Raw genomic sequence first — 27,150 nt, forward strand, 5'->3', positions numbered from 1 at the left:
ATGTGTAAGCTAAAATGGCTGACGATACACTGTGTGACTGTTAGTTGTGTTTCAATTAACAAGCCACAGTTACAGTATAGAGCATGGATCTGCAACCTTTACGACGAAATTAGACTTTTTTTTATCGATTTCCACCAAATCAAATTTAGCTGGAGCAGCAAACTGTGTTTAACCTTTTTGTTAAATGAACATAAACTGTATCTTGAAACTTCATAAATGCAGCATAAGAGGTTTCAACCTTCCTTTTCAGCATTTTTTCCTAATAATTTGAACTTTTATCTGTTTTAACCGTTTTGGCTCTTTTTAAGCAGCTTTGTGTCCCATAATAGTTTTTTTCATTTTAGCCATTGTATTTGTACCTTCTTTAAAATCCCTCTTTAGTCTATAGGGTTAAAAAATGAAAATGACTGTGTGTGTACATAAACTGAAAATGTGATCAAATGTATATTTAGGTATTATTTTGAGAAATGAAGGGCCAAAAAGTCACATGTAGCTCCAGAGCCACAGGCTGCAAACCCTTGGTATAGAGGGATAAAACAAACAGCTGTTAGTTATTCTTACTTTGCCACTTGAGCTGGTGAGACCAAAAAAAAATCAGTTAGTAAGTTGTGACATAAAGCTTTGTTTCCCTGCAAAAGACAAGCAGTGATTTTCCCTTTCAGCAAAACTTGTGCTTTCCCTTACCTATAAATAAACAGAATTAACATGAATAGTATTTCAGAATATCTTTGGCTTTACCTATTTGGCTCAAACATGATTCCTTTCTTTCCCGAGCCTAACAGAGATCGCAGTCTGAATGACTGAGCATCGTATTCAACCCGCTGTAACGTTTATGTGATGCCTTCTACTGCCCAGTTAATCCTTTTTTATTGGGCATTTTGATTTAGTGATACAGGCACTCCAGTTACATCAGTGATCACTCTGTTTGTTTGAAGTACCCCTGCCAGTCATGTCAGCCAGCCAGTTCGCAATACCAAGGCCAGGAGCCAGAGGGCAGATTCTTTTGGCCGAAGTGGGTGCAGCCAAACAACATGCCCTCTGGTGAGGTTGACAGAGATCTGACAGGCCTGCGTTTTCTGTATCACACATCAAGCCAACCTGAGTCACGCTAGGTGCTGTTAGTGGTGACATTTACACAACAAACATGGAATTCAAGTCCTATCATTACAATGCGATATGTCCCTTTTGGAGAGAAGTGCCACATAGTATATTTGCTATTGCTCTCGATCAAAAGGCATGTTACTACCTGTTACAGCAAACGCAGAGCTTGAGTGTTGCTGACTGTCTATAGAGACAAATATTAGAGTCACATTCTCACAGTCATGCTTCAAAGCAGGGATATCTACAGTTTGAGTTCAGTTCTGTATACAGTCTGTCTCTGTGTTGTCTTGCGGACAGGTGACCTGTCCCAGCATACCCTGCGTTTGTGCAGCCAGCTGGGATCAGTTCCATTGACGTGAGTTATAGAAGATCACTATATGGATATTCTACACAGTTAAATCGAGAACATTACCGAAACTGAAACCCTTTTTTGACTAAATGTTTTCATATTTATATATTGTTTGTTGTGCTGGTATTAAATAAAAGTTGGAAAAAATTGACTTATCACCGAGTGCATCAAAAGGGATTGTTGTATAACTGCTTAAACAAACATTGTATGAGACTGAGGAAAAAAACCAACAGTAACAAGCAGATGTGCAATTGGTAATGAAACATTTGTTTTCTGGAAGAAAATGTTGGTTAGAGTAATGTTACTGGTTTAACAAAGTGACCTTATGAGTGAAGCTATTGCTGTTCTGCTGCTTTTTTTGTGCATGGATTTGAAAAGCCATAATCATACCTTTTACACAAAACTAACAACATAAAGCAAACTCCTCTGAAAGAGAACATATAGGAAGATCCTGCATGATTGACTCTATGGAACAATACCAAGTAGTCGTCACTAGATGTCCTCCTAAAGTCACTGAATATCCTTGACAAAAACAGCTGCGAGAATTAGTTCACTCCACATGGATGGCAAGTGGAGAGAAGCATTAGTTATACAAAGGCCTCTGGCTCTGACTCAGTCACACAGTGAATACAGAGAGAGTTCAGCTTTGTTCTGAGGATGTGCAGCTCTGTGAGGGGAAGGAGGGTGAGAGTGTGGTCAGTGTGCAGTGGGTTGTTGGCTGTCGGTTCGGGGTAGTTTCTTTCACAGACTGTCAGTGGCACATCTGTCCTCCTCCACCACCTCCTCCTCCTCCTCCTCCTCTTCCTCCTCCATCATGCTGAGTCTGATTCAGCACTTCAACACCTACACAGAGAACCAAGAATAGACTCAGAAGGACTCATACTGGAGAGAGGAGAAAACAACTGCTGCCTGAGACCACCCTGCCCCATCTCATCTTGTCCCATCATCTGGTTGTACGCTGGGTAGTTTGAATTGTGTGGGTTGGTTACATGTGTGATATGTCAGTCCTGACAGTGAAAAGACTTATGGCACATTCATGAGGGGTATATAGGCTAACTGGGATCCCCTTTCTCATCAGTGTCGTCATTGCCCTGGATTACCGGGAAACCCACACATTCTCTTGTCAAATGCACACATTCCCATCCCTGCTGCAGACTTCAAGCAGGCAGACACAAGGTGTGCACATGCCCACTTTCACAATTTATTATTATTATTTTTTTTAATACATAAAGCTTGTACACATAATTACACCTGAGACATGTGTAGATGTAATCTGTGGGTCAGCAGCTGAAGCATGACAGGTCACCTTTAGGTGTCCACTGTGCATGGGTAGTGCTTTGCTGGCTTCAATTTTTAATGTTAGTCTTGCATTACCGCGGCTATATACCCAGACCTCTTCAACTCCTGCTCCAGCTCACTCCAGACCGTGAGCGCACTCTACAGCTCACCCCCACCCAGCGCAGTTCACTACCCCCCCCCCCCCCCCCCCCCCCCCCCCCCCCACTTCACCACCACCACCACTCATTTGGAGTCAGCTTCCAGAAGCGAGAGGATGGCACACATGTAGTGGAACAACTGACCGTGATCATCGCGAGCAGCGCAGCTCGAGAGGGCGTTACAAATGTGAGAATAGCTGCCATCACATCAAATATTGATTGTATTTGAAGCAGCATGGTGACATCTGGCTGTGGATGCGCGCTGGATCAACAACCAGAGGACAGGATGAACTGAGACATTACGCGCAAGAAAGTTGCCAGGGGCGAGCGTTTGGTTTGACCTCAGTGGAAATCATTTCTGGAACCGACAACCTGGTGAAGATGTATCAATGAAGAATGTGACTGCGTCTGACTCTGTCCAAACAGGGTTGATGAAGCCCTCTGCGGTGTCATGCGTCTTGCCCCGCAGCCAAGCGCGCAACCCTTGCGGCTCATAGTTCTGTTTCTCCTCACCTCGGGAGTCGTCACGTCCCCGGTGCTCTCCTCCGGCTGCCCGGACAGGTGTGTTTGCGATGACCAGCTGGTGGTACAGTGCGCCGGGCAGCACCTGACAACCTTCCCGGTCAACTTGCCTCTGGCCACGCGGCAGCTCATCCTCTCCAACAACCGGATCGTGGAGCTTCCGCCTCTCGCGCTCAACTACCTCTCCGACCTGGTGTACCTGGACTGCAGCAACAACTCGCTGACGGAGATCTCCGAGTCCACTTTTGGGAATCTCCGCAAACTGGCCTACCTGGACCTCTCCTTCAACACCTTGACGCGCATCGAGGACAGGACGTTTGGTCCGCTGGCCAGCCTGGTGATGCTGAGGATGACAGACAACCCGGGGCTTTCCGAGATCCACCCGGACGCCTTTGTGGAGAACTGGGCCCTTCAGGTGCTGGACGTGAGCCGGAACAACCTGACGGTGTTGAACATCAGCTCCCTGATCGCGCTGCCCACGCTGCGCTCCGTGGGGCTGAGCGGGAACCCGTGGAGCTGCGAGTGCGACAACGAGGACCTCTGCTTGTGGGTCCACCTGGAAGGATTCAAGTTTCAAGGTCTCGTCAAGTACCGCTTCTGTTTTATTTGACTGTAAAGTTGTGGAAATCATCACATCATGACCTTTTATTTTTTGGGCATTAGAGCAAACTAAATTCAGGGAATCCTGTGCTCCAGTTATTAATTATTAGATAAGGTTCAGTTACATAAACGAATGACCTTTTGCTGGAGGCTGAGTAGATAAATGACCTGTATCCATTAAAGAAATGATGGAAAAAAAAGCCCCAGTTTATCAGCTATTAGGAAAACTTGCAGTAAATTGAGAAAGTTAGCAGAATAGAAAATGACGTCTTCATTTATGTAAAAACAACAATTGACCAGATGAAGTTAGAAGACGATAAGTTAAGCATGTTATAACTGCTTCTGGTTAGTGCTTTTAGAAATTATCCACTAATGCTTTATAGCTATGATTTACAATAGCCCATAAATGACCTCTGACCTATCAGGGTATGAAAACCTTTAGATTCAGTTGTTACAAGAACAAAGCTCATATTGACCCTGGTTGTTTACATTGCTATGCAGTTTGAGATGTTTAAACTTTTGGAATACATCAATCAAATAACTAGCAAACTTGAACATAACCTCCAGATTTAAACAATGTTACTGTGAGCTATACAGTTTGAACAGTAAGGCCCACGGCTTCGGGTGTTAAGGTTACCCGAACCTGTTGGCGGCCTTGTTGTTGGTTTGTTGTCCTTCAGCCACACACAGCCGTTGTCAATAATTCATGCAACACATCAAAAGAAATATCAAACAAAAAGATAGAATAGAAAAGAAAACGACAAGGTGCGAAGGTGACTTCTTCTATAATGACAGCGAAGGTCTCACTTTAGATTCCTTCCAAGAATGACTTCATATCTTTTCAAGTGTATGTAGAGGCCACTACAGGATTTCCACACCAGATCACCTCGACACCCCCTGTCACCTCTGCACGTCTGAGCACACACAGCTGACAGTAATACCAGTAATAACACACCACGCTAATGGCAGGGAGCAATATCTATTTCAAAAGAAATATGTTGCGGGTAAGGCATTCACACATGAAGCGGCTCAGCTATGTGCAGTCTCGTAAAGTCTGCAGAGTTCGCTCCTTCCTCAGGCCCCAGTGGGACGAGACACAGGTGATGGAGCATGGCAGCACACAGGCTATCAAATAACAAAGACGGTGAAAGAAGAGCACATAGGCAGGGAGCTGCTTGAGTTATCCTGAAGCAGCTCTGTTCATTAATTCATCTCTGCTTTCTGCAGCGTTTGACGAAAACAAGACAGTGTTTCTATCTGGAAATGACTAATCAATCTCTGCTCTGCTCAGCGACGGTGATGCAGGTGTGATTAATGGATCACACTTGCGCCATCAAATATTGATCCCCTTTGTTGTATTACTATCAGCCTGATAGATGCGGCTGCTGTTTCATAATCTGTCTTACTTTTGAGTTATTACCCTCATGGATTGGTGTGGATGTGCCACTATGCAAAAGGGCAGCTGCTATTTATAGTGTGTCTTAGTGAGCGTGAAGCCAGTCATAATTCGAACACATTGCTATAATACAACTGCCACGCTTACTAAGGAGGCATCCCCCCCCCTACACACACACACACACACACACACACACACACACACACACACACACACACACACACACACACACACACACACACACACACACACACACACACACACACACACACACACACACACACACACACACACACACACACACACACACACACACAGAGAGTCCCTGTGAAGCTTAGGCTGAGTCCAAAAGAAGTCCTGCAAGAGCTGTCCTATTTTCCTGCTGCTCGTCGCCTTTTGTCTCGCTTAATTTGGAGTGGAGCCTCTTCCAGTGACAGCTGCCAGAGAGGGAGAAGGCGGACACATAGATACACACATTCTCCACCTCATACACACACGAAGTCTGTTCATATTTTATCAATGTGACAAGTGCACAGACAAAACCTTGGTCCTTCTTAAAGTGTCCTTCAAGCCATATTGAACACACACACACACACACACACACACACACACACACACACACACACACACACACACACACACACACACACACACACACACACACACACACACACACACACACACACACACACACACACACACACACACACACACACACACACACACACACACACACACACACACACACACACACACACGCGTGCATGCACGGTTAAAAATCCACATTTGACTAATTTTTGCCTTTAGCCAACAAAGTCAAAAACTCTCATTTAATGCTGAGGGGAGTGGTGGGAGATGTGATGGGGAAGTGAAGTAAGATTTTGGAGGAGGCTGTTATTTGGCTGCGAGCCCTGTTGTCTACAGTCTGGGTCTCACCTGGTTCACGCAACATGGCTCGCTTGTCTCTTCAGTTTAGGGAACGCATCAATAGCAAGCAAACAGAGAAAGGGAGTGAGAGAAATAAAGCTCCAGGAAGGAACCAACAGATTCTCCTCTGTCTCGCCTCCCTGGGTAGATTAGCACTCTCTCAGCTGTTATATAAGGAGGGCGTCTAGAAATAGAGCAAAGTGGATGGGGGAAGGTGAGAGGGAAAGCCCTCTCTTTTGATGCCAGTTTCTTTGGGGAGATGTGGAGGGGGCTCAGCCAGAGGGGTTTCCTTCTTGCTGTCAGTCACGTACTCAAATACACGTGCACCAATACGCAGTACCAGACTCTGCAAAGACATAGATAAAGGACTGGAGCGTAAAGGCTTGTGGAGAGGGGATTGTGCATGCATGTATGCAATGACGGAGTGTGAACATGTGTGGCTGCATAGAAGTATGTGTGTGTTTGTCATAGCTGGAGTGCAACAGCACATTTTGTGAAGTGTGCGCGGCAGCAGCCTTTGAGGGGATCAGAGGAGACTTTGAATTTCCAGAGCTTAGAGAAGCGGGCTGTCCTCGTGTTCTTCTGCCGTATGCTCATTTTCACATCAGTGAGCCGCAGAGAAGCTTTTCCGAGGATGCGAGCAGAGATTTAGGCTCTGAATGAATTAAATATTAGTCAACGTACATTTCTGTCATCCTATTAAATTGAATTGTCAAGCGATTTGATTGAAAGCACACAGCCTGAGCCCTCTCGCCTGCTGTCATATCACACCTCCCACCAACCTGAGTCACTTTCTTCACATGCTGCCATTCAAAGAGTTTGGAAACTCGCAGGTAACATAACATTGACAGAATGAAAAACAACTCAAAGTGGAGGTTTAAACAGTCCTGTTTTGCCAACTGGAAGTTTTTCTTTTTCCAAAAGTTGTGACAATATGTCCTGAAGATTATGTATTTAAACCATGATCTATTGTTAATACACACACGATATCAAATCAAATGTCAAGTAGAAAAATGCTCACAGATGAAATACACACGTTTTTGTTTTTTTGCCTGTGTATAGTCTGCTCAGGATGGGAATATTGGGACAGTATTGTTTTTGTTATAATTAAACCAGTAATAAAGGCCTAAAGCCAAATCAACATCTATGTAAAAAAGAAAAAAAAGGAGCCAGTGGAACAATACCACACACACACACACACACACACACACACACACACACACACACACACACACACACACACACACACACACACACACACACACACACACACACACACACACACACACACACACACACACACACACACATACACACACACACACACACACACACAAACATAGTGTTACACTTTTATCATCAACCGTGGAACAGCTTGTGTTGGCTTTGCTTTATTCATCATTTTTTTTAAAAAGAGGAAAAATAAGCATAATGAGGGATACTCCCTGCAGCGGCATTGTGTATAAAGAGACTTTGAAATCACTAACCTTTGTAATGTCACAATAATATGCTCACATTATATGTGCACCAACAGCACATTTAATATTTCAACCTTTCACTCCAGAAAATACAAAAAAGTAATTTGATCACGGAGCCAGCAAGCAAAAAGAAACATCAAACAGCAGTTCTCCAGCACACTTATTAATGAGGAAATCTCAGCCAATCAGAAGAAAGGGTGATTTACATCAGTGCATCACAAAAACAGCAAACACTCTTTTCTTGGTAAAACCTTAGAGAAAAGCCAAGTCAGAAAAGCTCCAGTTAGATATACTGGGATTGTGTGAAGAAGCTGGATATGCATATATGCATTGAAGAGATGTTTAGAAGCAATCGGTCAAAGCTTGTACAACCAAATGATTGTAAACAGTGCTGAAACAACAAGGATATATTCAATTTTTGGCTATATTAATATACTGCTGTCAAAATTTGTTTCATTCTAATTGAGGTCATGCAAATTTATATTTGCCTTTTCCCATGAAGATATTAAAAATCTTCTATTTGTTAATAAATCTGCTCTGTGTGATCATGATCATATATGGTTGCATCACAAAAACAACTCCACTTGCAGACAAGTCCATCTATTTTTTTCTAGATTGCTGAAGGTAAAAGACACACAGCTGAAATTGATGGAATAAAGAAGAAAGTGCTCGAAGTAATGAAAACTGCTGTCAGCTGAGTGAAAACAGTGATTAGATAAAAAAAATAAAGGCAGCACAAAATGTAAAGGAATTAATATCTGAATATTATTTATTGCAACAATGCATCTAATTATTGGCTAAGTATGTGGGTTGCACTCATTATATTAACTTTCCAAATCCTCTCTGCCAATACCAAACAGCTTATCCTGTTTTGTTTCACGGATTGGGTGATTGACGGCTCGAAAGACAAGACACTGTGGCAATTTAACAAATTGAGAACTTCACCAAGCCGGAGCCTCAGCAGCGTGGGGGAGAACCAACCATTTACAGCCACTACATCCTGGCACCTCCCACACACACACTGCTGTGATATGAAATCCCATTCTGAAACCAGCGACTGTCCCAAGTCAGCCAATGTGTTTGTCACCGTGGCGCAAACAGCACTCCGAAGTGTTTCCTCCTGAAGGTGGACCCCGTCCTGTGTGTGAACGCGTGCAAACGCCGTCATCTCGGAGTATAACATTTGGGCAGACTGTGGCGATAGGGCTTTTCCACTGAATCTCACCTACACAATGAGGAAGCTTTGTTTGTTCAGTGTGGGAAATGACACAACTAATTGTGAGAGAAAGCTTCAACTGCAGTAGGATTACACTGGAACAGAAGTTTTGGCAACATTTTTCAGAAGCACAACAGACACAGATACGAAGTTCTGCTCCTCATGCCAGTACAAATGCAGTGAAAGAGAAATGAACAGGGTTTCCTCCAGTATAAGACAATAAATAATCTACCAATCACATATTTCCTTACTGTTTGGTTACATCAGTGTTGTAAATAATGTAACAATATTTTCCAACATATTGTTTTCTTACATTTGATAGGTTTGCATCTCTGCACACACGACCTCATATCCATTGCCAGATATACCAGCAAAATGAGTCAGTATTTTAATACCGCTGGTGCAGAAATGGGGTAACATAAAAGCGTTCCAGTGAAGAAACTTTCAAGTCTTTTGATCTCTCCCAGTGGGAATTCCCCTCTAGCAGAAAAGCTTTGGGAAGGAAAAAAAAAAGCCAATTAAAAACAGTGGCCGTATGGAAATGGCAGCACTCTGCTGTTCTCAGTTTCTGCTCACAGTAACAAAAGCCCACAGGATTCATTTCTGAAAAATACCTCTCCTGTCAGCTGCATCAGAGCTACAAACCCATCGTGTGGTGTTTTTCATTTTGACTGATTGGCCTTTGAAATGACAGCATATCCATCCAGTTTTCTGAAAGCAAAGGAAGTCAACATTTTGTTAGGATTTGTGGATTTTAGCAAGGTCTTAGATGGAGTCATACCAAATGTGCTTGTTGATGAAAAACATTATTATCTGTGGATTCAGGGAGGCACAAAGGCCCAAGTCACTCTCTAATCCTGTGCAGGAAAAAAAGAGTTTGAATAATTCATCCAGATTTCTTTTGTAATTTAATGCTGCATCAACCTAAGGCTCTACAACACAGGAAGCTCCACAAACCTTGTAGTATTCTGATAAAGAAGGAATGTTTTGATCCTGTTGCAGTTTCTCTTGAATATTTAATGGTTCGCTTGAGCAATTTCAGGGCTTTTTACAAATGTGCAAAATGAAAAGAAACAGAAAACCTTGGGTTATTCAATGAGCTGAACTATTTATATACTTTTTCTTTCCAACGTTGCTCTGATTTTGTTCTATTTTAACATCATGGGATCATTTGAAATGAAATGCAGAGGACATGTCAAGGTTTAGTTTAAGTCTGCCATTTGGAAATACGATTACGTAGAAGTTCAAAGATCCATGAATTGGACAAAACATAATGGCTCTAGGAATTAAAACAATTTTCTTTTCTTTTATGTGCAACCTGATTGAACTATTGTTATCAACACACATATATCCCATAGATGTGTGTGCTTGTAGGCGCCATACTAAAGCCACCGTAAAACCTCCAGTTGGAGTAGAAAATGTGACAAAACCAGTGAAATAAGTCAGACAAAGGAGATTAAAAGAAGGAACGACTATGGGTGGAATTTAAGGGGGGAGATGGATTGATCAGAGACAGAATCTCCACCAAGCCGTTTGCATAAAAACAAAACAAATCACTGAAACTTACCTACGGCCAACATGTGACATGTCTTGCCCTCTGGTGTCTTCCCTCTGTATTCCCTAACCCGCCATGAGCACTCGTGTAATTATCAGACTAAGTGCTGATGCTTGTTTGTTTGTTCTGGATTTATTAGCAATTATTTGTAATAAAACACACTTAGACAAGTGTGAAAACTGCTTAGTAACTAAATGATAGACTTCACTCAAGTAGTATCATTGCAACATAAACAACCAGAGAGATTGTTGATGTTTTTTTTTGCCTTAAATAATTATATCCCAATGACTTCTTATGGTCTGATAAGTGTATCGTTGAAATTGTGGTTTTGTATATACACATACAACTGGGTTTACTACAAAATAGTTTCTACTTTAAGATCTGCTTGGAAATAACAACCTATTTCATCATCTTGAAATTATCTTGAATTACATCATCTGGAGTGAAATTAATCAAATAAAAAAACACACACTGTGTGTGTTTTTCAAATGTTGGTACGAGAAGACAATGAAAGCTCATTATGGCAACAAATTCAGAAAGTCCTTCTTTTTACAGTTTAGTTATACAATTTTAATGTGGGTTTTCATGCTCTGACGTACAAAACGTACTATAAAGACTGAATTGACATGGATTCTTTAGAGAGTGATAATACCATATTTGTCTGCAGTTTGTGTAGTTGTGACTCCCGTCTCAGTGATCCGATGCAATATTTACTTACCAAATCTGTTGTGCCTGAATGTGTCCTTTGAAACAGATGAAGGCCAGACGGTGTGTGGCTCGCCTGCTGACATGCAGGGCCGTCGTCTCGGCGAGGTGGGCATCCAGCTGCGGACGTTATGTCACCAGACTCTGGGCTCCTGGGACTACCTTTTCTTTGTCGTCATTGGCTTTGTCATCTTTGCAGCCGGCACAGTGTCAGCCTGGGTGATGGGCGTCATCATGGTGCTCTATGAGCGTTACATCAAGAAGAAAGATGAACAGCTTGACACGGACGAGGAGGAAGAAGGGAGCGAGGTGGGCCGTACCTCGAGAGCCAAGGGCGGCCACGACAATGGGGATTTAAAAACCTCACACACTGTTTAAAAAAACCTCAATCCCTTTTATCCCCCCCCCCCCCCCCCCCCATGGATTTCCACAGTGCCTCCTTTCAGCTTCCATGACTATCTAAATACGACTGAACCTGTTTAACAAACTCAGCTCTGGAAGAGAAGGGAGAGATTCAGAGATGAGGAATGTCTTTCGGCTTATTTGTAGTGGGCTTTCGGGTGATGTAACATGCACTGTAGTCACTAGAGTGGAGGTCCCGAGTGCTTGGGCAACACATTACATATGCAAATCTGACTGTATTCTGGTCATTTCTCTGCAATATTTGAATGAGAAATGGTCACGCCTGCTTAATGTGCAACCTACTTTAGTATAGCTTTTTTTGGTATTGTTTTACCACAACATACTGACGAGGAGCCTAAATCCTATTCGCGAGGAACAATTCAGTTAAAGCTGCTGGCGTTTCTGAAATATGTACGAGCTGCTCTTTTGTGTTATTTCAGTTGGTTTAGGCTCAGAGATCATGGTCACGAAGAGCTGTCTCCAAGATTGAAAGTCCTGCGCTTGAGGACCCCAGCCATTCATGACCTACTTCCTGAGGCAGATTTTCTCACCTTTTTTTTTTTTACTACCTCACCGGACTTCTTCCTTTAGTCAAAGGGGCACCTCCTGTGCATGTCTAACACACCATTTTTCTGGCAAAAGAGGAATATTTAGAAACCGAAAGAATGGGTCAAAAGCAGACCATCTTAATCATTTTGGCTTGTGTTCATTCAGTCTGAGTTTTGGGTTTCACACGTTGCGTAGTTCTGCAGTTTGCAAAAAAAAAAAAAAACTCTCCAAAAAACATTTTATCATTAAAAAAGATAGATTCCAATCAACGCAGTGACCAATGGGTTTGATGGACAAAAAAGAGGTTTTACTGACGACACTGTGCTGTGCAGAGAAAACAGAAAGAAGTGTCTTTTCAAGGATGCATGCGACAAGCTTCCTTTGACATTGTTCCTTTCTTTTTGCAGAATATTCCCAGTAAGCGATCTTTGCTAAGGCTCTATTCGTTGTGTTTGTTTGATTCCCAAACACATCAGAATTGCAAAGTCGAAGTCAGCCTAATAACTTCACACTGTGATCATATTACAAGAAAAAAAAATATTGGACAGAGTTGAGTTTTTATTCATATAAAAGAAATAAAAATGTGGTTTGGCTATTTATTTATTTATTTTTGTTACCATCATATGGATCCTGTTTTTCAGTTAAATCATATATTAACATGTTTTATGCTAATTGTGTTTTAGTTGTAATACCACTGCTGGATATATTTGGAAAAAGTGGTACAGTGAACCAGGTTTTATACTTGTTTAGGGTCGCTACACCCTGATCATCTGTCCATCACAGGGCTAACACAGAAACAATCACCTTCATCCACATCTATGGATCATTTAAAGGCAATGAAACTACCAACTTAACTTCAGTTTGTAGGTGCAAACTACAAGATACAACTATTAAGACTCCGAGCTGACAAGCACAATATATCAGCCTGGGAAGTCTCATTGGCCGTATTTGTTTGCCTGGGAAAAAGTCTGAATATCATCAATTGCAGGGTTTCCATCTGAGGAATAAATTGTTTTGCAACATTCTTCTTCATTGACTCATGTTGAGCGAAAGAAAAAAAAGCACTTTATATCAAAAGAGATTTAAAATAAATTAATCGGCCATGACAATCGTTCCGTGGAACCATCTAAGCACTGTTTGCATACCATTGTATGCAAATCAGCCGTTCTCTTGAGGACCTCCGCGAAGGCACCGAGCAGAGGCACAGAACTGGGACACAGCTTGACAGTCTACATATTTCGTTTGTCATTCTACCCACAGGTATGAAAGCAGAGGACAGGCTGCTTTCACGCATCGCATTTATCTCAGAGTCTGTGAATAATGTGCACATGAAGCAGTTAAACACTGCGGCGTACATGTGTGCCTCTGTTTTGCACTTGAGAGTGTTTCAGTCCACTCTCAAGGTGTGTGTGTGTGTGTGTGTGTGTGTGTGTGTGTGTGTGTGTGTGTGTGTGTGTGTGTGTGTGTGTGTGTGTGTGTGTGTGTGTGTGTGTGTGTGTGTGTGTGTGTGTGTGTGTGTGTGTGTGTGTGTGTGTGTCTTTTTGTCCACTGATGGTTTGCCATCTCCGTAATCATTAGCCCACAAGCAAACTGCAGTGAAAATGACTTTCTCCAGTCGTCTTCTTGAAGCTGAGAGAAACAACATGTGACAACTGCTGAGGTTCGTTTTTGGCAGTGAGCCCTGCTGCATGGCAAGTAAACAGGACGGTGTTATAGCTTCCGTCTAATTCATCTACTTTTTGTTGGCGTGAGTGCTGTGTCCTACTTGTTTCTGTGTGCTGCTGATGCACCAAAAAAACCTTACGGGGTGTCAACATGCTTTGACGGTGACAATTACAGTTGATTAAAGATGAAATGCAATCTTCGGTAATTTAAGACTCCGAAATATGATATAACATATATAATTATTTGCTCTTATTTATTCTTCAATAATTTCCATTTCTTGTTTTTTTTTTAATGAGAATGAATTAAGTTTGGCTTTGCTGTTCCGTGAATCATGTACAGCTGTAACAGATGTGCTACTAATAAAACTGCTACACCAGAAACAAAAAAACCCAGTAACATTTAACATTTACAGTCCTTTGTTTGACGTTTTTATATGTTGGCATTTGTGTTGGCCAAGATTTCAAACCCTCATATATATATATATATATTTATTTTTTAATCTTAAATAACACTGTTGACATTGACTGTTATAAACTTAGGAATTACCAGTAAAAATCCCTTCAAAATGCAAAACCAATGTTTGTGTTGGGTCAAACTTACAATTTATAGCTGTAACAACTTAGGATTTGAACTGCTTCAACTTGAACTTTACTGATATATGTAACTTATAAAAGCCAACATGGAAGTTCAGGTCGGAACTTTAGTCCGCAAAGTAAAAGTCCTACAGTTCATTACAGGTTGCGTCAAATCTTCTGTCCTTACTGCCATCTACATTCTGATGGAATATATCTAAAGGCATTCATTAGGCCAGACAACATTCAAATCCTCTATCTCAGCAAATTAATTACATGTAAGGCAAATTCATCTCCAACTGTAGCATTGAGCTACTTGAGTTCCATTGTTATGGCGTCCACGTGGCTTCATCATTCTTCATTCAGGGCTTATCAGAATGGATTTAGATGGACCAAAGCCATTGTTTATGTGCTTAGTAACACCCGTAACCTAAGTATCTGCTGTTTAAAAGCCTTGTTTGTTGGGCTTTGAACAGTTGGACTGCGAATACCAGACTGGGAAGAGTAAGATGTTAGTGTTACTGCCAAATGTTACACTAAGGAATGCGGTTATCCACATCACCCGTAGGAATTAGTTGCTGTCTAAAAATGTGGAGAAGACAACTGTTAGTGCTCTGACTCTGCACAAGCTGTTTCCTGTCTGTAAAACTTTCTCCAACACGAGTTAGTTGTCAACGCATTTGCATGAGACTATTGTTGGGATTTCCCATACAGAGTGCTTTATCTAACAAAGTAACAGTGTTGTAAACAATATTGGCATGCTGTTCGTGGATGCCTAAGTAACATTGTCGGTGTTCATCACCGCCAACATTCTTAACAGCAGGCATTAATATCTCTAAAAGTGTGTAATTAACTGTTTGCAATGACGAGTGTTTATAGTGAAGTTTTCCCTGTTGCAGTTGGTAAGATTGCTGTTAAAAGAAGAAGAAAGTAAGTCTTTGGTCCAGACCACTGAAATAAGGCACTCAGGAATGAACCTCACGTAAATCTTCTTGCTCTCCCTTCTCATATAAGGAAATGATCCTCACTCATGGCAGTATGCATGTACTGATATAAACATAATGGCATGGCGTACGTGGAGGGATGCCTGAAGAGTCAATCCAAAATAGTGAACCATGTGCCGTGCTTCTATGTTGCCTACATTAGCGGTATGCTGAGATGCATCTGTACACTTGAAGCATTAGTGGCCGATTGCTCCCACGACAACAGCTGTAATATTTGCATGGGGTCCTATATACAAAATACGTTGCATAATATGGGTGTCAGTTCAGGTCTGTGCAGTAAAATGTAATCCTTATCTACACACAGTTCACTGAAATAGCCTCCAATGTGAGCCTGTCTTGCATTCTGCTTTGCACACTGATCAGGCCATGTGATGCTACAGGCAAGGGTGAGTGTGCAGACTGGAAATAGGATAGTTGGTTGCCCTAATTCATGTCAGCACAGTGACACACATGGAATGACAAGGAATACCCAGGTCTCCCTCTCTGAATAAACATGTACCGGCAGACTCCCACTTTTGAAAACGGGCCCTGATAGTTTCTCTCTTCATATGGGCGTATTATTGTGCTGATGAATATGCCGAATTTCAATAATGCACCTGAACCGATTTTCAACAATTTGCACTTTTTTTTTTTTCTTTTTTTTTTACACCCCCACGCTTCACTCACTCCATATTTAGGGCACATGTGTGAATGTGCTTAAAAACGCAGAGACAAAAGCATCAGTTCTGCCTCCAACACGAATCACCTCTGAGTAGATATATTGTGTAAAAGCTTAGAAGGACTCTTACTAACACTGTATTACTGACACGAACCAGAACATCCCCCACACCACAAAACCCGAATTCACCCAATTGAAATGAATTGTGATCGTTTTGCTTCTAAGAGTAAAATCGCCCGAATAAATAATTTGTGACATTGAAATAAACAGCAACACTTAGGGGAATATTGCTGCGGTGCTTGAGAATGGATGCTTGTTTCATCGCATCATTCACCAACTCAGCTGAGGTAGTGGTCAGGATGTGCTTCAGGACAGAGATGCACTCAGCTGGCTGTGGTCACATCAGTAGCACAGCTGTGGCTGCGAGACGGCGCGGCGAATAGACGAGGAAATGCACACAGCTATTGAATCCAGAATTTCCTGCCGTTTTCTTTCCCGCCCGCAGTTGTTTAACCCATATTTTTGCACCATTGTGTGCACTCACTGTGCTGAAGGCAAACTGGCCTCTGTAAAATGCCTGCAGATGGGAGATGTGACATCAAGTAAGAGTGGCTCTAACCGACCGTAATAGCCCTCTGACACATCTACTTATAAGCAGGCTCACACGCACACGCACACACACACAGAAAATGGGAAGAAAATCCTTTAGTCATGGAGTAATGGAAAGACTTACACCAAAGTTAGAGATGAGGGATACATTTTCCACCGCACTGGTGCCGGCAAAATGGTGTCTGTGTTTCGGTTATTTCACAGAGATTTCATCATTAACCACAACCACACACGGATGACAGCACAAAAGTACTGTCTGCGGTCTGCAACCTCTCAATTGGCTGCAACATAACGTGCCGTCGACTGGAAGCGTGAAGGAACCGCTGTGATTTATTTCAAGTTAATTGTTTCTCGTGCTAATACTCATAAACAAAAAATTCATTAGGAGCACTCCTTTTTTTTTATTCACATCTGAAGTAATTATCAGTCATTTCGGCTCGTATCTCATCACGGTGAAGCACAGTTTTCTGTTTGTCGCGCTCACATTGCATTGTTATCATAAATTATTCGGCTGTTGGGTTTACCGGAATTATTACATTCGGTCCCCTGATACATAATGTACCCTTTCTATTAGCCTTGATTTTGACCAGCTCTGGTTTGCCCTCCTCTGAGGAAGTGGCTATTGATTGATGGAAAAGAGGAAAAAAAATCCCCAGCCTTCATATGGCAGAGAGGAGGATTGTCCTACTGCTGTTACATATCTGTACACAGGCTGCGGGGCCTGCCATCTCTGTATCCTTCCCCTGCAATAAAAGGTCATTGGAGAAGAGATGGTGTGTCCTTTTGTGCGTCACATATCTGCCTGGAGAAGTGTTGCTTTTTTTTTTTTTTTTTGTCTTGTTGTTCACCCTCTTGCTGCTCTTTCAATGAACTTTCTCCCTCTTTTGCTCTCTGGGCATTTAGAAAGTTAGCTAGTGTTAAATCAAACCCCTCACAAACAAACACCCAAACACACACACAGTGTGGAAATTGCAGCGCACACACACGTGTTTAAGCGCACACAGCTGGCGATGTGTTGCATTGCGCTGTGTCCTGGTGTGTATGCTGGGTGCCCGGACCAGTTCACAGTTATGGTAATCCAACAGAGCTGGCTGCACTAGTGAGATAAAGAGATGCTCGCTCACGCTAAGCTCCAACTCAAAAGCAACTCGATGATATTTCAGACTGAGACAGATTCTGCAAATTGGTCTGTGGTATTTTTGCACAAACAATTGCGGAGCATGAAAGGGACTTTAATTTCCTACGATGTACCGGCTTCCTTTTATCTCCAGCATGTCTCTCTTCATCCCCTCCTGCTTTTTTTTATCGCTCCCAAAAATATTTTTGGCCATAAGTCCTATTTTTGCACCTGTCATTTTCCTTATAGACAAGTCTATTTCTGGCTTTTTTTCCTTCTTCTTTTTTTCTTCCAGAAAGTTGCAGTCGCCTGTTCTTGTCCTGTTTGACACTTTATGAAATGTGGATTTAAAGTTTAAGAAGAAGAGTCAAATGACCTCATGCGAACCACTCTGATGCAGGAGGACAGTGAAGCGACTCCCAGAACCAGGTGAGCTTTGCAGCGATACACTGTACAGTCGCGTGACAAGGCAAGCTCATTTTACATGTTCAGAGAAGCATTAGAATAATATGGTCAGCATAAATAGAATCAAATCATGTCACACAGTCTCACGGGTAAAATAACAACAATTCAACATTCATCATATCTCCAGATTCAATAAATTAGTATTATGCTCCCTTTTCCTTAGATCTGCATAACTATTCAAGGTAACTATTATATATATTTTCTGGCAGTCAGATCCAGCCCAGCAAATTAAACTAAAGCTGGATGCAAAATGAAGTCTCCAACAAACCTTTAAAACAAAAAATGTTATCGTAGGTTCTTCATATATTGGCATCAGGACAAAGGTTTGGCTGCGGTTGAACATCGTTATGTCCACAAGTTAAAGCTGTCCGTGCTTGTGCACTCTGTTCAAATTCAACTCGAAAACCCACTAATTGTAACTTGTAATCTACTCAGTGTGTAGGCGCAAGTTGAAAATGTCATAATTTCTCCCTTTATTATTTCGTTGCTTGATGATCTTATGGTCTTTTCAGGTGTCTCTCTTTCTTTCATGTTGACGAGCTCTTTAAACAAAAGACAGAAACCTAAGACCTAATTAACACAACGCACGCCACCATCAGCCGGCGGCTCTTCGCTACACGTGCTATCTATTCCAGGTACACCCGTGCAAGGTTACATGCAGCAGGATGGAGTGCAGCCCCTGGAAAGCAGAGCTGCTTTCCCACACTTCTCGTGACTTGAACGTCTCATGGTAACATCACACCATGTTCACTTGACCTTTAATCCTATGGGACCGCCACAGTCAGTCTCATGTTGGGTGGGGGTGAGGTGCTTTTCAAATGCACCTCACCCAGCTTCCTCTGCTCTTACTGAACATATACGTCTCCCACTGGCAGGGGAATTACTAACCAGGCTGAATCACAAGCATTTGAAGCCATATTGTGTAAGATCTTTTTTGAACGACCTCCTGTGTTACAACAATAAAGTGAAGCGGGAGGATTTGGTCCTTAAAAGTGGAACATGATTCATACAAGCTTTGTAATCCACTTTCCAGAAGGAATTATTAATAGGAAAACTTATAATAGACACCCTATCCGGCTATGAGTGGTTCAGACTTCCAGCTGAATTACATAAAATATAATGAAATCAGCATCGAGGATACCAGAGAGAAAGAGAGAAAACAGAATGAGAGCAAGAGGAGGACAGAGGAAAACAGACACAGCAGATTATTGTCGCTTTGGGATTTTGTCACTTATGACAGATATATATCAAATACACTCATCTAGTAACTGAACATTTTACACAAATCTATCTCAAGAACAACACAGCCTCAAAGCAAAAGCACTGAAACGCCCTCTAGTGTGCAGATTTAAGAAGTGTACTTGATTTAGTCTTCACTAAAATTGCTGCATTTACGAAAGCTTAAGCGTCAAGTCCATTTGCAATTTTGATATTTTGTACCAAGTGATCAGGGTATCTGCTTTTGAAGTTAATAATGACAAGAATACATCCAAACTTTCTCGAAGAAAATATACAGCCAACAGTACATCATTTATTTAACCTAAATGGAGAGAGGACTGACATCAAACGTTATAACTACATCTACCGTTTATACACCTTTTTACTTAATGGATTAGACACGTTTTAGATACAGCTTGTCAAAGACATTAAATCCAAACCAATTTCTTACACTTCTGTCAAGAGTTTCGAGTCTGGCTCTTGAAGGCTCCCGAGAGACTCTGCTGCTGCTCTACCAAATGCAATATGCTGTCTGAAAGTCCTCGAACATCGCTGTGTGTGTCGGGATGTGCAGCCAAGGCTTTTAGAAGTTCAATCAGGCCCCCTCTCTCCAGCATGCTGCTGTAATGTGAGGCTAGAGGATGAGAGGAGAGAGAGGCACTTAGAAGAAGATGAAAAGGGAACAGAAGCCAACTTTTAACGTCACCTCTATTAATAAACCAGAGGGTCTATCAATCAGTTAATGAGGCATATCATATTAAGTTATATTGAACTATTGTGATAAATAAAAACGGAGGAGATTTTCTTCAAACTAGCAACTGTGATACCCACAGGCCCCTTAAGATTTACTCCTGAGTTCCTTATAGTTAAACCAGACAGATCTCCACGGGGGTGTTTTCTTTGTGTCTTACTGTTTTGACTGCAGACCAGATGTATGGCCCAGACCCCCCACAGCTGGACCCCCGAGGGCTGACGAGTCTGAAGCAGAGGGCAAAACGGATGAAATGACCTGAAACACAAACATCACCAATCAGCTCACGGGCACAGGGGAAATTTAACGTTCGGTATTTTTCTTATTTGCACCACACATTTCAAACTGTCAAACCATTGCAATCCAGTCCAACACTGTAGCTTAATGTGGTACCCGCTATTTATTCTAAGCAGATTAAACATTTCTTATAATGCAATGCAGACATCCAAATAACAGTAGTTGATTACACATGTATTACCTTCACCGAATTAGCAAAATATGTGAAAAAAAGTGTTATGTAAGAACATTACAGAGGCATAGTACAGTGAGTAATTGATAGATAGAATTTAAAAAAAAATGTGTTATGCAACATGTACTTTTGATTTGATGTTGCACTTTACAGAAAGAATGACTCAAATAACTGAAAACACGTCTGCTTTTCCAACAAAAATCAAAAAAAAAAAAAAAAAAGATCTGTTTTGTCCAGTTCTCTTCTCTCTCACCTGTAGGACACCATTTCTCTTTCAGGCTGTGTCCAGGTTATTATGGATTCATGCTGCAGAGAAAGACATGTGCATTGAAATGAGCCGAGGCCACATTTTACTGTCGGCTACAAGGAAGGCATCCAAAATACACACCAGCCGCTGAATTATGGTGGTGCGGAGCTCTTCATCCAACACCCAGGCCTCGGGTCTGGAGGTGATCTGTGCCAAAATGCCACCTGCAAAGTAACGGACCCCCACCTCCAGCTGGAAGTCCTGCAGGAGACTGAGAATGTGCTCCAAAAGGTCTTCCTCCATCAGGTCACGCTGCAACTCCTCCACCTCCGCTATGTTGTTCTGCAAGAAGAAGGCGAAAAAGGTCACGAAATGCATTACATATTGTATTAAGAAAATCTGAGGCAAATGTGATACAACAGATGATATTTATTTTATGGGGTGATTAAATCAAGAATTACCAGAAGACCCAGAACTTTCTGCTGAATGGAAGGTTCGTTATAGTACGACTGCAATTCAAAAAAAAAAAAGGGAGAAGATGAAAGAAAACAGGTACGTTTCTATCTGTAAGGGGTCATTTTCTGTCTAAAAGTCTCTGACGTAGTTTCTGCACTCCTCTACCTCCAGAACCTCCTCGTACAGCTCCAACCCTTGGCACTCGATGAAGTTGCGGGCCGCTGCGGGCATCTCGTCCGTCAGGTTCCACAGAGCACTCAGCGCAAACTTCAGAGTGGAGTCCACGACACCCACCATGGCTTTTTGCTGCACGATAGCAAGCAGCTGCTGTTGGAGGCAGACGCAACAAAATAACATGTGGGAGTTGAGAGAAAGAACCGGCGAAAATACACGCAGGTGCACTAAAATGCGCGTTTGGAGAAATGCAACGACAAAATATGTGACATTAAATATCGAACAAAAGAAACAAAATGACATTTAGAGAACAGGATAAAAAAAAGATGTGAGAAACTGTTAATTAAATGCTGAAGAGTGGGTCGCTTCAGTGGGGGAAAAGGAAATTAGTGAGTGAGAAAGGTGAAAGGAGAGACAGGAAGAGAACTGGAAAGACACTCGCGCATATCTAGTGTTGAGCCCGGGACTTTGCTCAAGTCTGAAACTCAACACCTCGCAAGTATCATGTATCATTGTACCTTCATGATAAAGACGTCCTTGCTGAGCTGCGCGGTCTCCTCTGTAGACAACTGCACATAAAAAACGAACAGATGAGTGCTTCTTTAAATTTCACCCGCTCCACTAAATGTCAAGGAGGGACGAAGCAAAGTGAAATTGGCCACATTTAGCTGCACTAAATGAAACAATAAAGGCAGTTGTCTGAGGAAGTGTCACAAAGGTAAAGGGGATCTCAACAGGCGGGACTAACAGGTGCCATGCTATTCTCCCTGCGGCGGGCTAATGCACGATAAGTGAGCAGAGTCTTGACCTTGGCCACCAGAATGGAGATGACAGCCACGGCCATCCTCTGAAGGGTCGCATCCTCGTGGCTGCTCAGCCAGTTAATCACCAGCGTGGCCGCTAAATACCTGAACCATGATCACAGCATTGGAAATGAGGAACAGAGTATGACAAAAATACAGCAGTCATGCAGAGACGAAACCTCTGGGACATTTTGAGTTCAGTTCTAAATTTTTAACATCTGGAAGAGGTGTTTCTTTTGGCAATTACATTTCAAGAGAAAACACATTTCAGCTGGATTTCAATTTGTTGAAAGAAAAAAAAAAAAAATGCAGCAGTGCCACTCTGTGAGTACACTGGTTATTTTGGCTACCGTGAAGCCGTGGACTCGAAAGTCATATTACAAGTGAGGGAAAGAAAACTAACTTGTCAAAAGGAACATCCTGAAGGATGTAGTCACTGCACAGCGCCAGCAGACAGTTCTTTTGCACCTGGAGAGATGGAAATAATCATAAATTGAAGAAACATATGGATGTAAGAAAATATATTGATGTATGAGGTACTGGAGAGCACGTCCAAATAGTCTCTGAATGTGGCAGAAAAAGGAAGCGCAGCCAAACGTGAGAGCAACAGAAACCCAATATGTGTTGCTGTTGTGTGGCTATCAGCATATGTCTGTGAAATTAGAGACCTCCCGAGCGTATCCTCTGACCTGTTGGTGGTTGGGGAAGGTCTTCATGGAGTACAGCAGCTGCGTGACGGTGCGGCTCAGAAGGCTGACAGGCATGGCCTCCGCCAGGTCCTGAGTGGTGAGGTTGAACACGCAGGCTGTGGCCACCAGGTGGACATGCAGGGACGTGGGGTGGCTCTGCATCCCACTCACCACCAACTACAGGGGACGAGGTGTCAACGGAACCATCACATTAGCCTCGCAAACCCCATTTGAAATTGGATTTGTGGGAACTAGTTTGTCAGACTGGCAATTATCTACAACAACTTATACAAACTACTCACCAACCCAGCTCTGTGGAGGCGTTGGAAAATGTGTTATTGTATCCACCGTAAGTTACTACAGAAATCAAAACAACAGCTCACAGGATATTTGAGCTTCAGCTGTGACAAGTGTCCCAAATAAAATTGGAGAAACAATCCTAAAAGAATAGAATACCAGTGACTTAGAATAAATCATTACATTCTTCACTTTGTGACGAGCATGACACTGGATGGAGGAGGGATTCCCAAACATTAACCTTTCCCTGTTTCTTCAAAATCTAAAAAAACAAAAACACTGTTATAACGCTGCAATCACCATTGCTTTTAAATATGGCATGGTCACTGAAGTGGCTGGCAAGTTATTTTGCTGCATGAAATCTAACAGATTTATAGTTTATATGGACATTAGTTTTAAAAGTGTTTTCACATAAAGGTTTTAAAATCCCACTTTGTTCTAGTCTTATGGATAAGGAACGTTATTTGAAACAATAACTATGGAGCAAGGCGCCACCACTAGCCAACTGCTTCACAGAGAAGAAGCTTCATTATTGTACAACACTTAAGTAAAATTGTTTGTTTGTGGATTGTGTCGGAGTTTAAACATGGAATGAACTTTCATCAGTGACACGTCCACATGATGTGGTTTTGATTGTTGAATTATACTTTTTCCTCAGTAATTTCTTTAATCCACCCATCTATCATTCCATAGCACTTAATCCAGTTCAGGGTGGTGGGGTTGCTGGACGTAATCCAAGCGGACTGTGGGTGAAGGCAACAGTGACAGTAGTAATAAACTGTAAAAGTTCCATATATTCAACTTAATGTTAGAGAGAATGTTTTTCATATTTGAAAATCTAAAACTTAAAAATATTTTTCCATATTGCTTGGAATTTCTTTTTCCCCCATGTAATTCCCATTCATCACCTAATAATAACCGATCACTCGTTAGTACTGCGTGATGTGCTGCCTGGCACGAGTGCAATCGGGGAAGGCACCGGGCCACAGCACCTTCAGCATGTCTGGCTGTGGCTCGTTGGTGTCGGTGGTGAGATTGTAGAGATGGACGAGGGCCTCTCGTGTGAAACACTCCCGCTCTCTGTACCTTGTGAGAGCCTCACACACCTGGTCCTCATTAGCTTCTCCAGCTACCTAAACACAAACAGCAGATCAGCACCGTCAGACAGACCGGAAATGCAGCGACCGTGATCAGAAAGTACACCAAGTCTCAAGTAAACCATAATAACAAACAGCCAATAATCAGGCTCAGATGCCTGCTCATTGTATTCCTACGATGTCCTGACATTTTCCACAAACTACATTCCTGTCGCTATGCCATGGAGTTGATCCTTACTTTTAGGTTTCCCTGTGAAGAAAGAGCATCGCAGGAGCTAACCCCAGTGGCCAGCAAACCCATGAAAAGCAGACCCGTCCTGGACTCCACAAAGGACGTAATTGCTGCTTCGCTGACTGTCCTCCGCCCGGACAAATCGAGAGAAACAAGTGAAGGGAGGACCTGGGGACTCCCCTCCAGAAGCTGCCGCACCGTCTCGTCTCCATCTTTCCCATCACTGTCATCCCCAGCAAAGTGGTCATCTGAGAAGTCCAGATGCCTGAGAGCATTGAGATGGCTAAAGACAAAGAGCATGCTGGCGGGCGACATATCCAGCTGCCGCAGCTTGTGGGCAACTAAAGATCTCAGGGTGTTTTTGCACCCTAAAAGGGCAGTGAGTTTCGAAATAGCAGTGCAGGAAATATCTAGTGTCTCCAGGTGAGGGAGATTACAGATATTTTCAAAGACAGCATCACTTATATCTGTGTTGGACAGATTGAGTGCCCTGAGGCCCTGGAGTGAGCTGAAGCCAACACGGGTCACACCATCCTCCTTCAGGGAATCCCAATCCAGTCGTAACCCGCTCAGGGACAACTTCTGCAGGCCAGACCTGCACTCCGGGTTGGAGGACAAGCCTGAGACAACGTCAGCCCCAGTTAAACCCCCAGAGACCCAGGAGGCATCCAGTTCCAGAAGTCGGTGTGGACAGATGGCCAGACGGAAAGCTTCGGCAGACACTGGACATCCGCGGAGCGAGGCTCTGCGGAGGCGCAGTTCTTTGCAGTTTTGGAAAATCCCAACACTCGTGTCATTCAGTATACCTGGCGGGGGGAAAAAAAGTCAATGGAGGGATTTTGTTGGAGAAACAAGAAGCAATTTAGTCACACTAATGTTTGCGGAATAAATGTTTTCTCTTTTTATTTTCCCAACTCAGTGCAAAGTTTCCTTTTCGTATACCAACGACACAGCAATCTAATTCTAAGGTCATTTTCAGACAGTTTGAATTACTTTTGCTTGTGAAGGAAAACTCTTCTAGTTCTGACTGAATACTGATTTACATCAACCTATGATTTCAGTCTTGAAGCGAAATTTTCTGCCATCAGTTGGCTGCTTTACATCTTCTTTTTTTTTTTAGTCTTCCTGACCTACCTTTCTTCGCCATTTTATGCAGGAGCTGATCAGCGATCTCCTGTGGGAAAAGCGGCGCCCAGATGAGGCTCATGGAGCCATCCGCACGCGTGGAGCACAGAGCGTCCAAGCTGCTGCACACCTGAGCCAAGCAGAGGTCAGAGAGCGCCTGGGGACCCTCAGCATCCTGCAACACACCACCACCACGTGACTGCACATCAAAGAGCTGCCTGTCACAGGTACATCGGGGATCACCCTGAGAGCTGCAATCACACACGTTAGAAATGAAAAAAAACCAAAAACGTCTTTGATGTAATCCTGGAATTATAGTTTTAGAGGTGTTTGTTTACATGTACAATATTCATTAACCGACCGTCGTCTCTAGGTTGAACAGACGCACAGCGACACAGGATCTCTCACTCTGCAGGAGGCTAATTTTATCTTCAGCACATAAGTAAAGCCCGTCTAAATCACCTAATCCAGCCGCTCCCTGTAGGGCAAAGTGGACAAAAGCAACTGCTACTTCAGCGTATGACAGCGTGTCTGTCCCCAGGACAAGACGTGCACGGAAAGAAAGGCGAGGCGCTATCTTGTAAGAGGCACAGAGGTCAAACTCACCATGTCTGAAAAGTGAAATGAAGCAAAAACTAAAAAAACAGCGGCGACACGTCATTTAAGGACTTTTTAAAAACACTCGACCACATCATCAAATTAATTACATATCACGTCCTTTCATTTAAATAACAGAAAGATAAAATAATAATATAAAAAAAGAGTTCCTCTGTTTTGATTGAAGTCGCGCGGCTGATCCTCGAGCGTCAAGTGTCACCTTCGCGCTTCCTATTGGTCTGTGAATGTGACGTCACCGTGGGTCTTCCGCTTTCATTGCCTCAAAAAATTTTTTTTTAACCTGTTTAAGTTCTCTATTGAATTAGAAGAACACTTTAAAACATTAAATAATACAAACACAAAAAAGCAGTAAAACCATCAAAATATTTAAGGAACAATGACAACCTTAGCACCTCCTTTTGTATTTATGTTGTGTACTCCAAATTCATATATTTAATTTGTACTCCATATTTAAAACCTTAACAAACCTTGCACAATATAGAATTTAAAATGTTGAATTTTATACATTATTGTGAGCATGATTATGAGCACATGTACCGTCTTTGTTAAATAAACTTCTTTAAAAAAAAATCTGTTTTCCACCTGTTCTCAAGGGCTTCAAGTCTGTGCTTGAATATTATAAAGGGGGGAGGAGGCTAACTGCAATAT

The 27,150-nt window shown here is 42.4% G+C and overlaps 2 protein-coding genes across 2 annotated transcripts; one reads left to right on the forward strand and one right to left on the reverse strand.

The window, feature by feature from the left end:
- The first annotated feature begins 2,983 nt into the window (after positions 1-2,983).
- LOC308112832 (leucine-rich repeat-containing protein 52-like) lies at positions 2,984-12,444 on the forward strand. Its single transcript, XM_080468595.1, has 2 exons — positions 2,984-3,986; positions 11,335-12,444. The coding sequence occupies exons 1-2, from the start codon at positions 3,338-3,340 to the stop codon at positions 11,661-11,663; spliced, it is 978 nt and encodes a 325-aa protein (XP_080324721.1). The 5' UTR covers positions 2,984-3,337; the 3' UTR covers positions 11,664-12,444.
- Positions 12,445-19,536: 7,092 nt separating this feature from the next.
- Positions 19,537-26,728, reverse strand: LOC308123142 (protein zyg-11 homolog). Its single transcript, XM_080485466.1, has 14 exons — positions 26,491-26,728; positions 25,894-26,059; positions 24,766-25,565; positions 24,423-24,563; positions 23,134-23,310; positions 22,848-22,912; positions 22,450-22,549; positions 22,160-22,210; positions 21,633-21,794; positions 21,473-21,520; positions 21,153-21,353; positions 21,018-21,070; positions 20,456-20,553; positions 19,537-20,178 (listed from the first exon to the last, which is right to left on the reverse strand). The coding sequence occupies exons 1-14, from the start codon at positions 26,491-26,493 to the stop codon at positions 20,003-20,005; spliced, it is 2,241 nt and encodes a 746-aa protein (XP_080341592.1). The 5' UTR covers positions 26,494-26,728; the 3' UTR covers positions 19,537-20,002.
- Between the last annotated feature and the right edge of the window lie 422 nt (positions 26,729-27,150).

The sequence above is a fragment of the Lipophrys pholis genome (genome assembly GCF_963383615.2).
Source record: "Lipophrys pholis genome assembly, chromosome: 1".
Taxonomy (NCBI): domain Eukaryota; kingdom Metazoa; phylum Chordata; class Actinopteri; order Blenniiformes; family Blenniidae; genus Lipophrys; species Lipophrys pholis.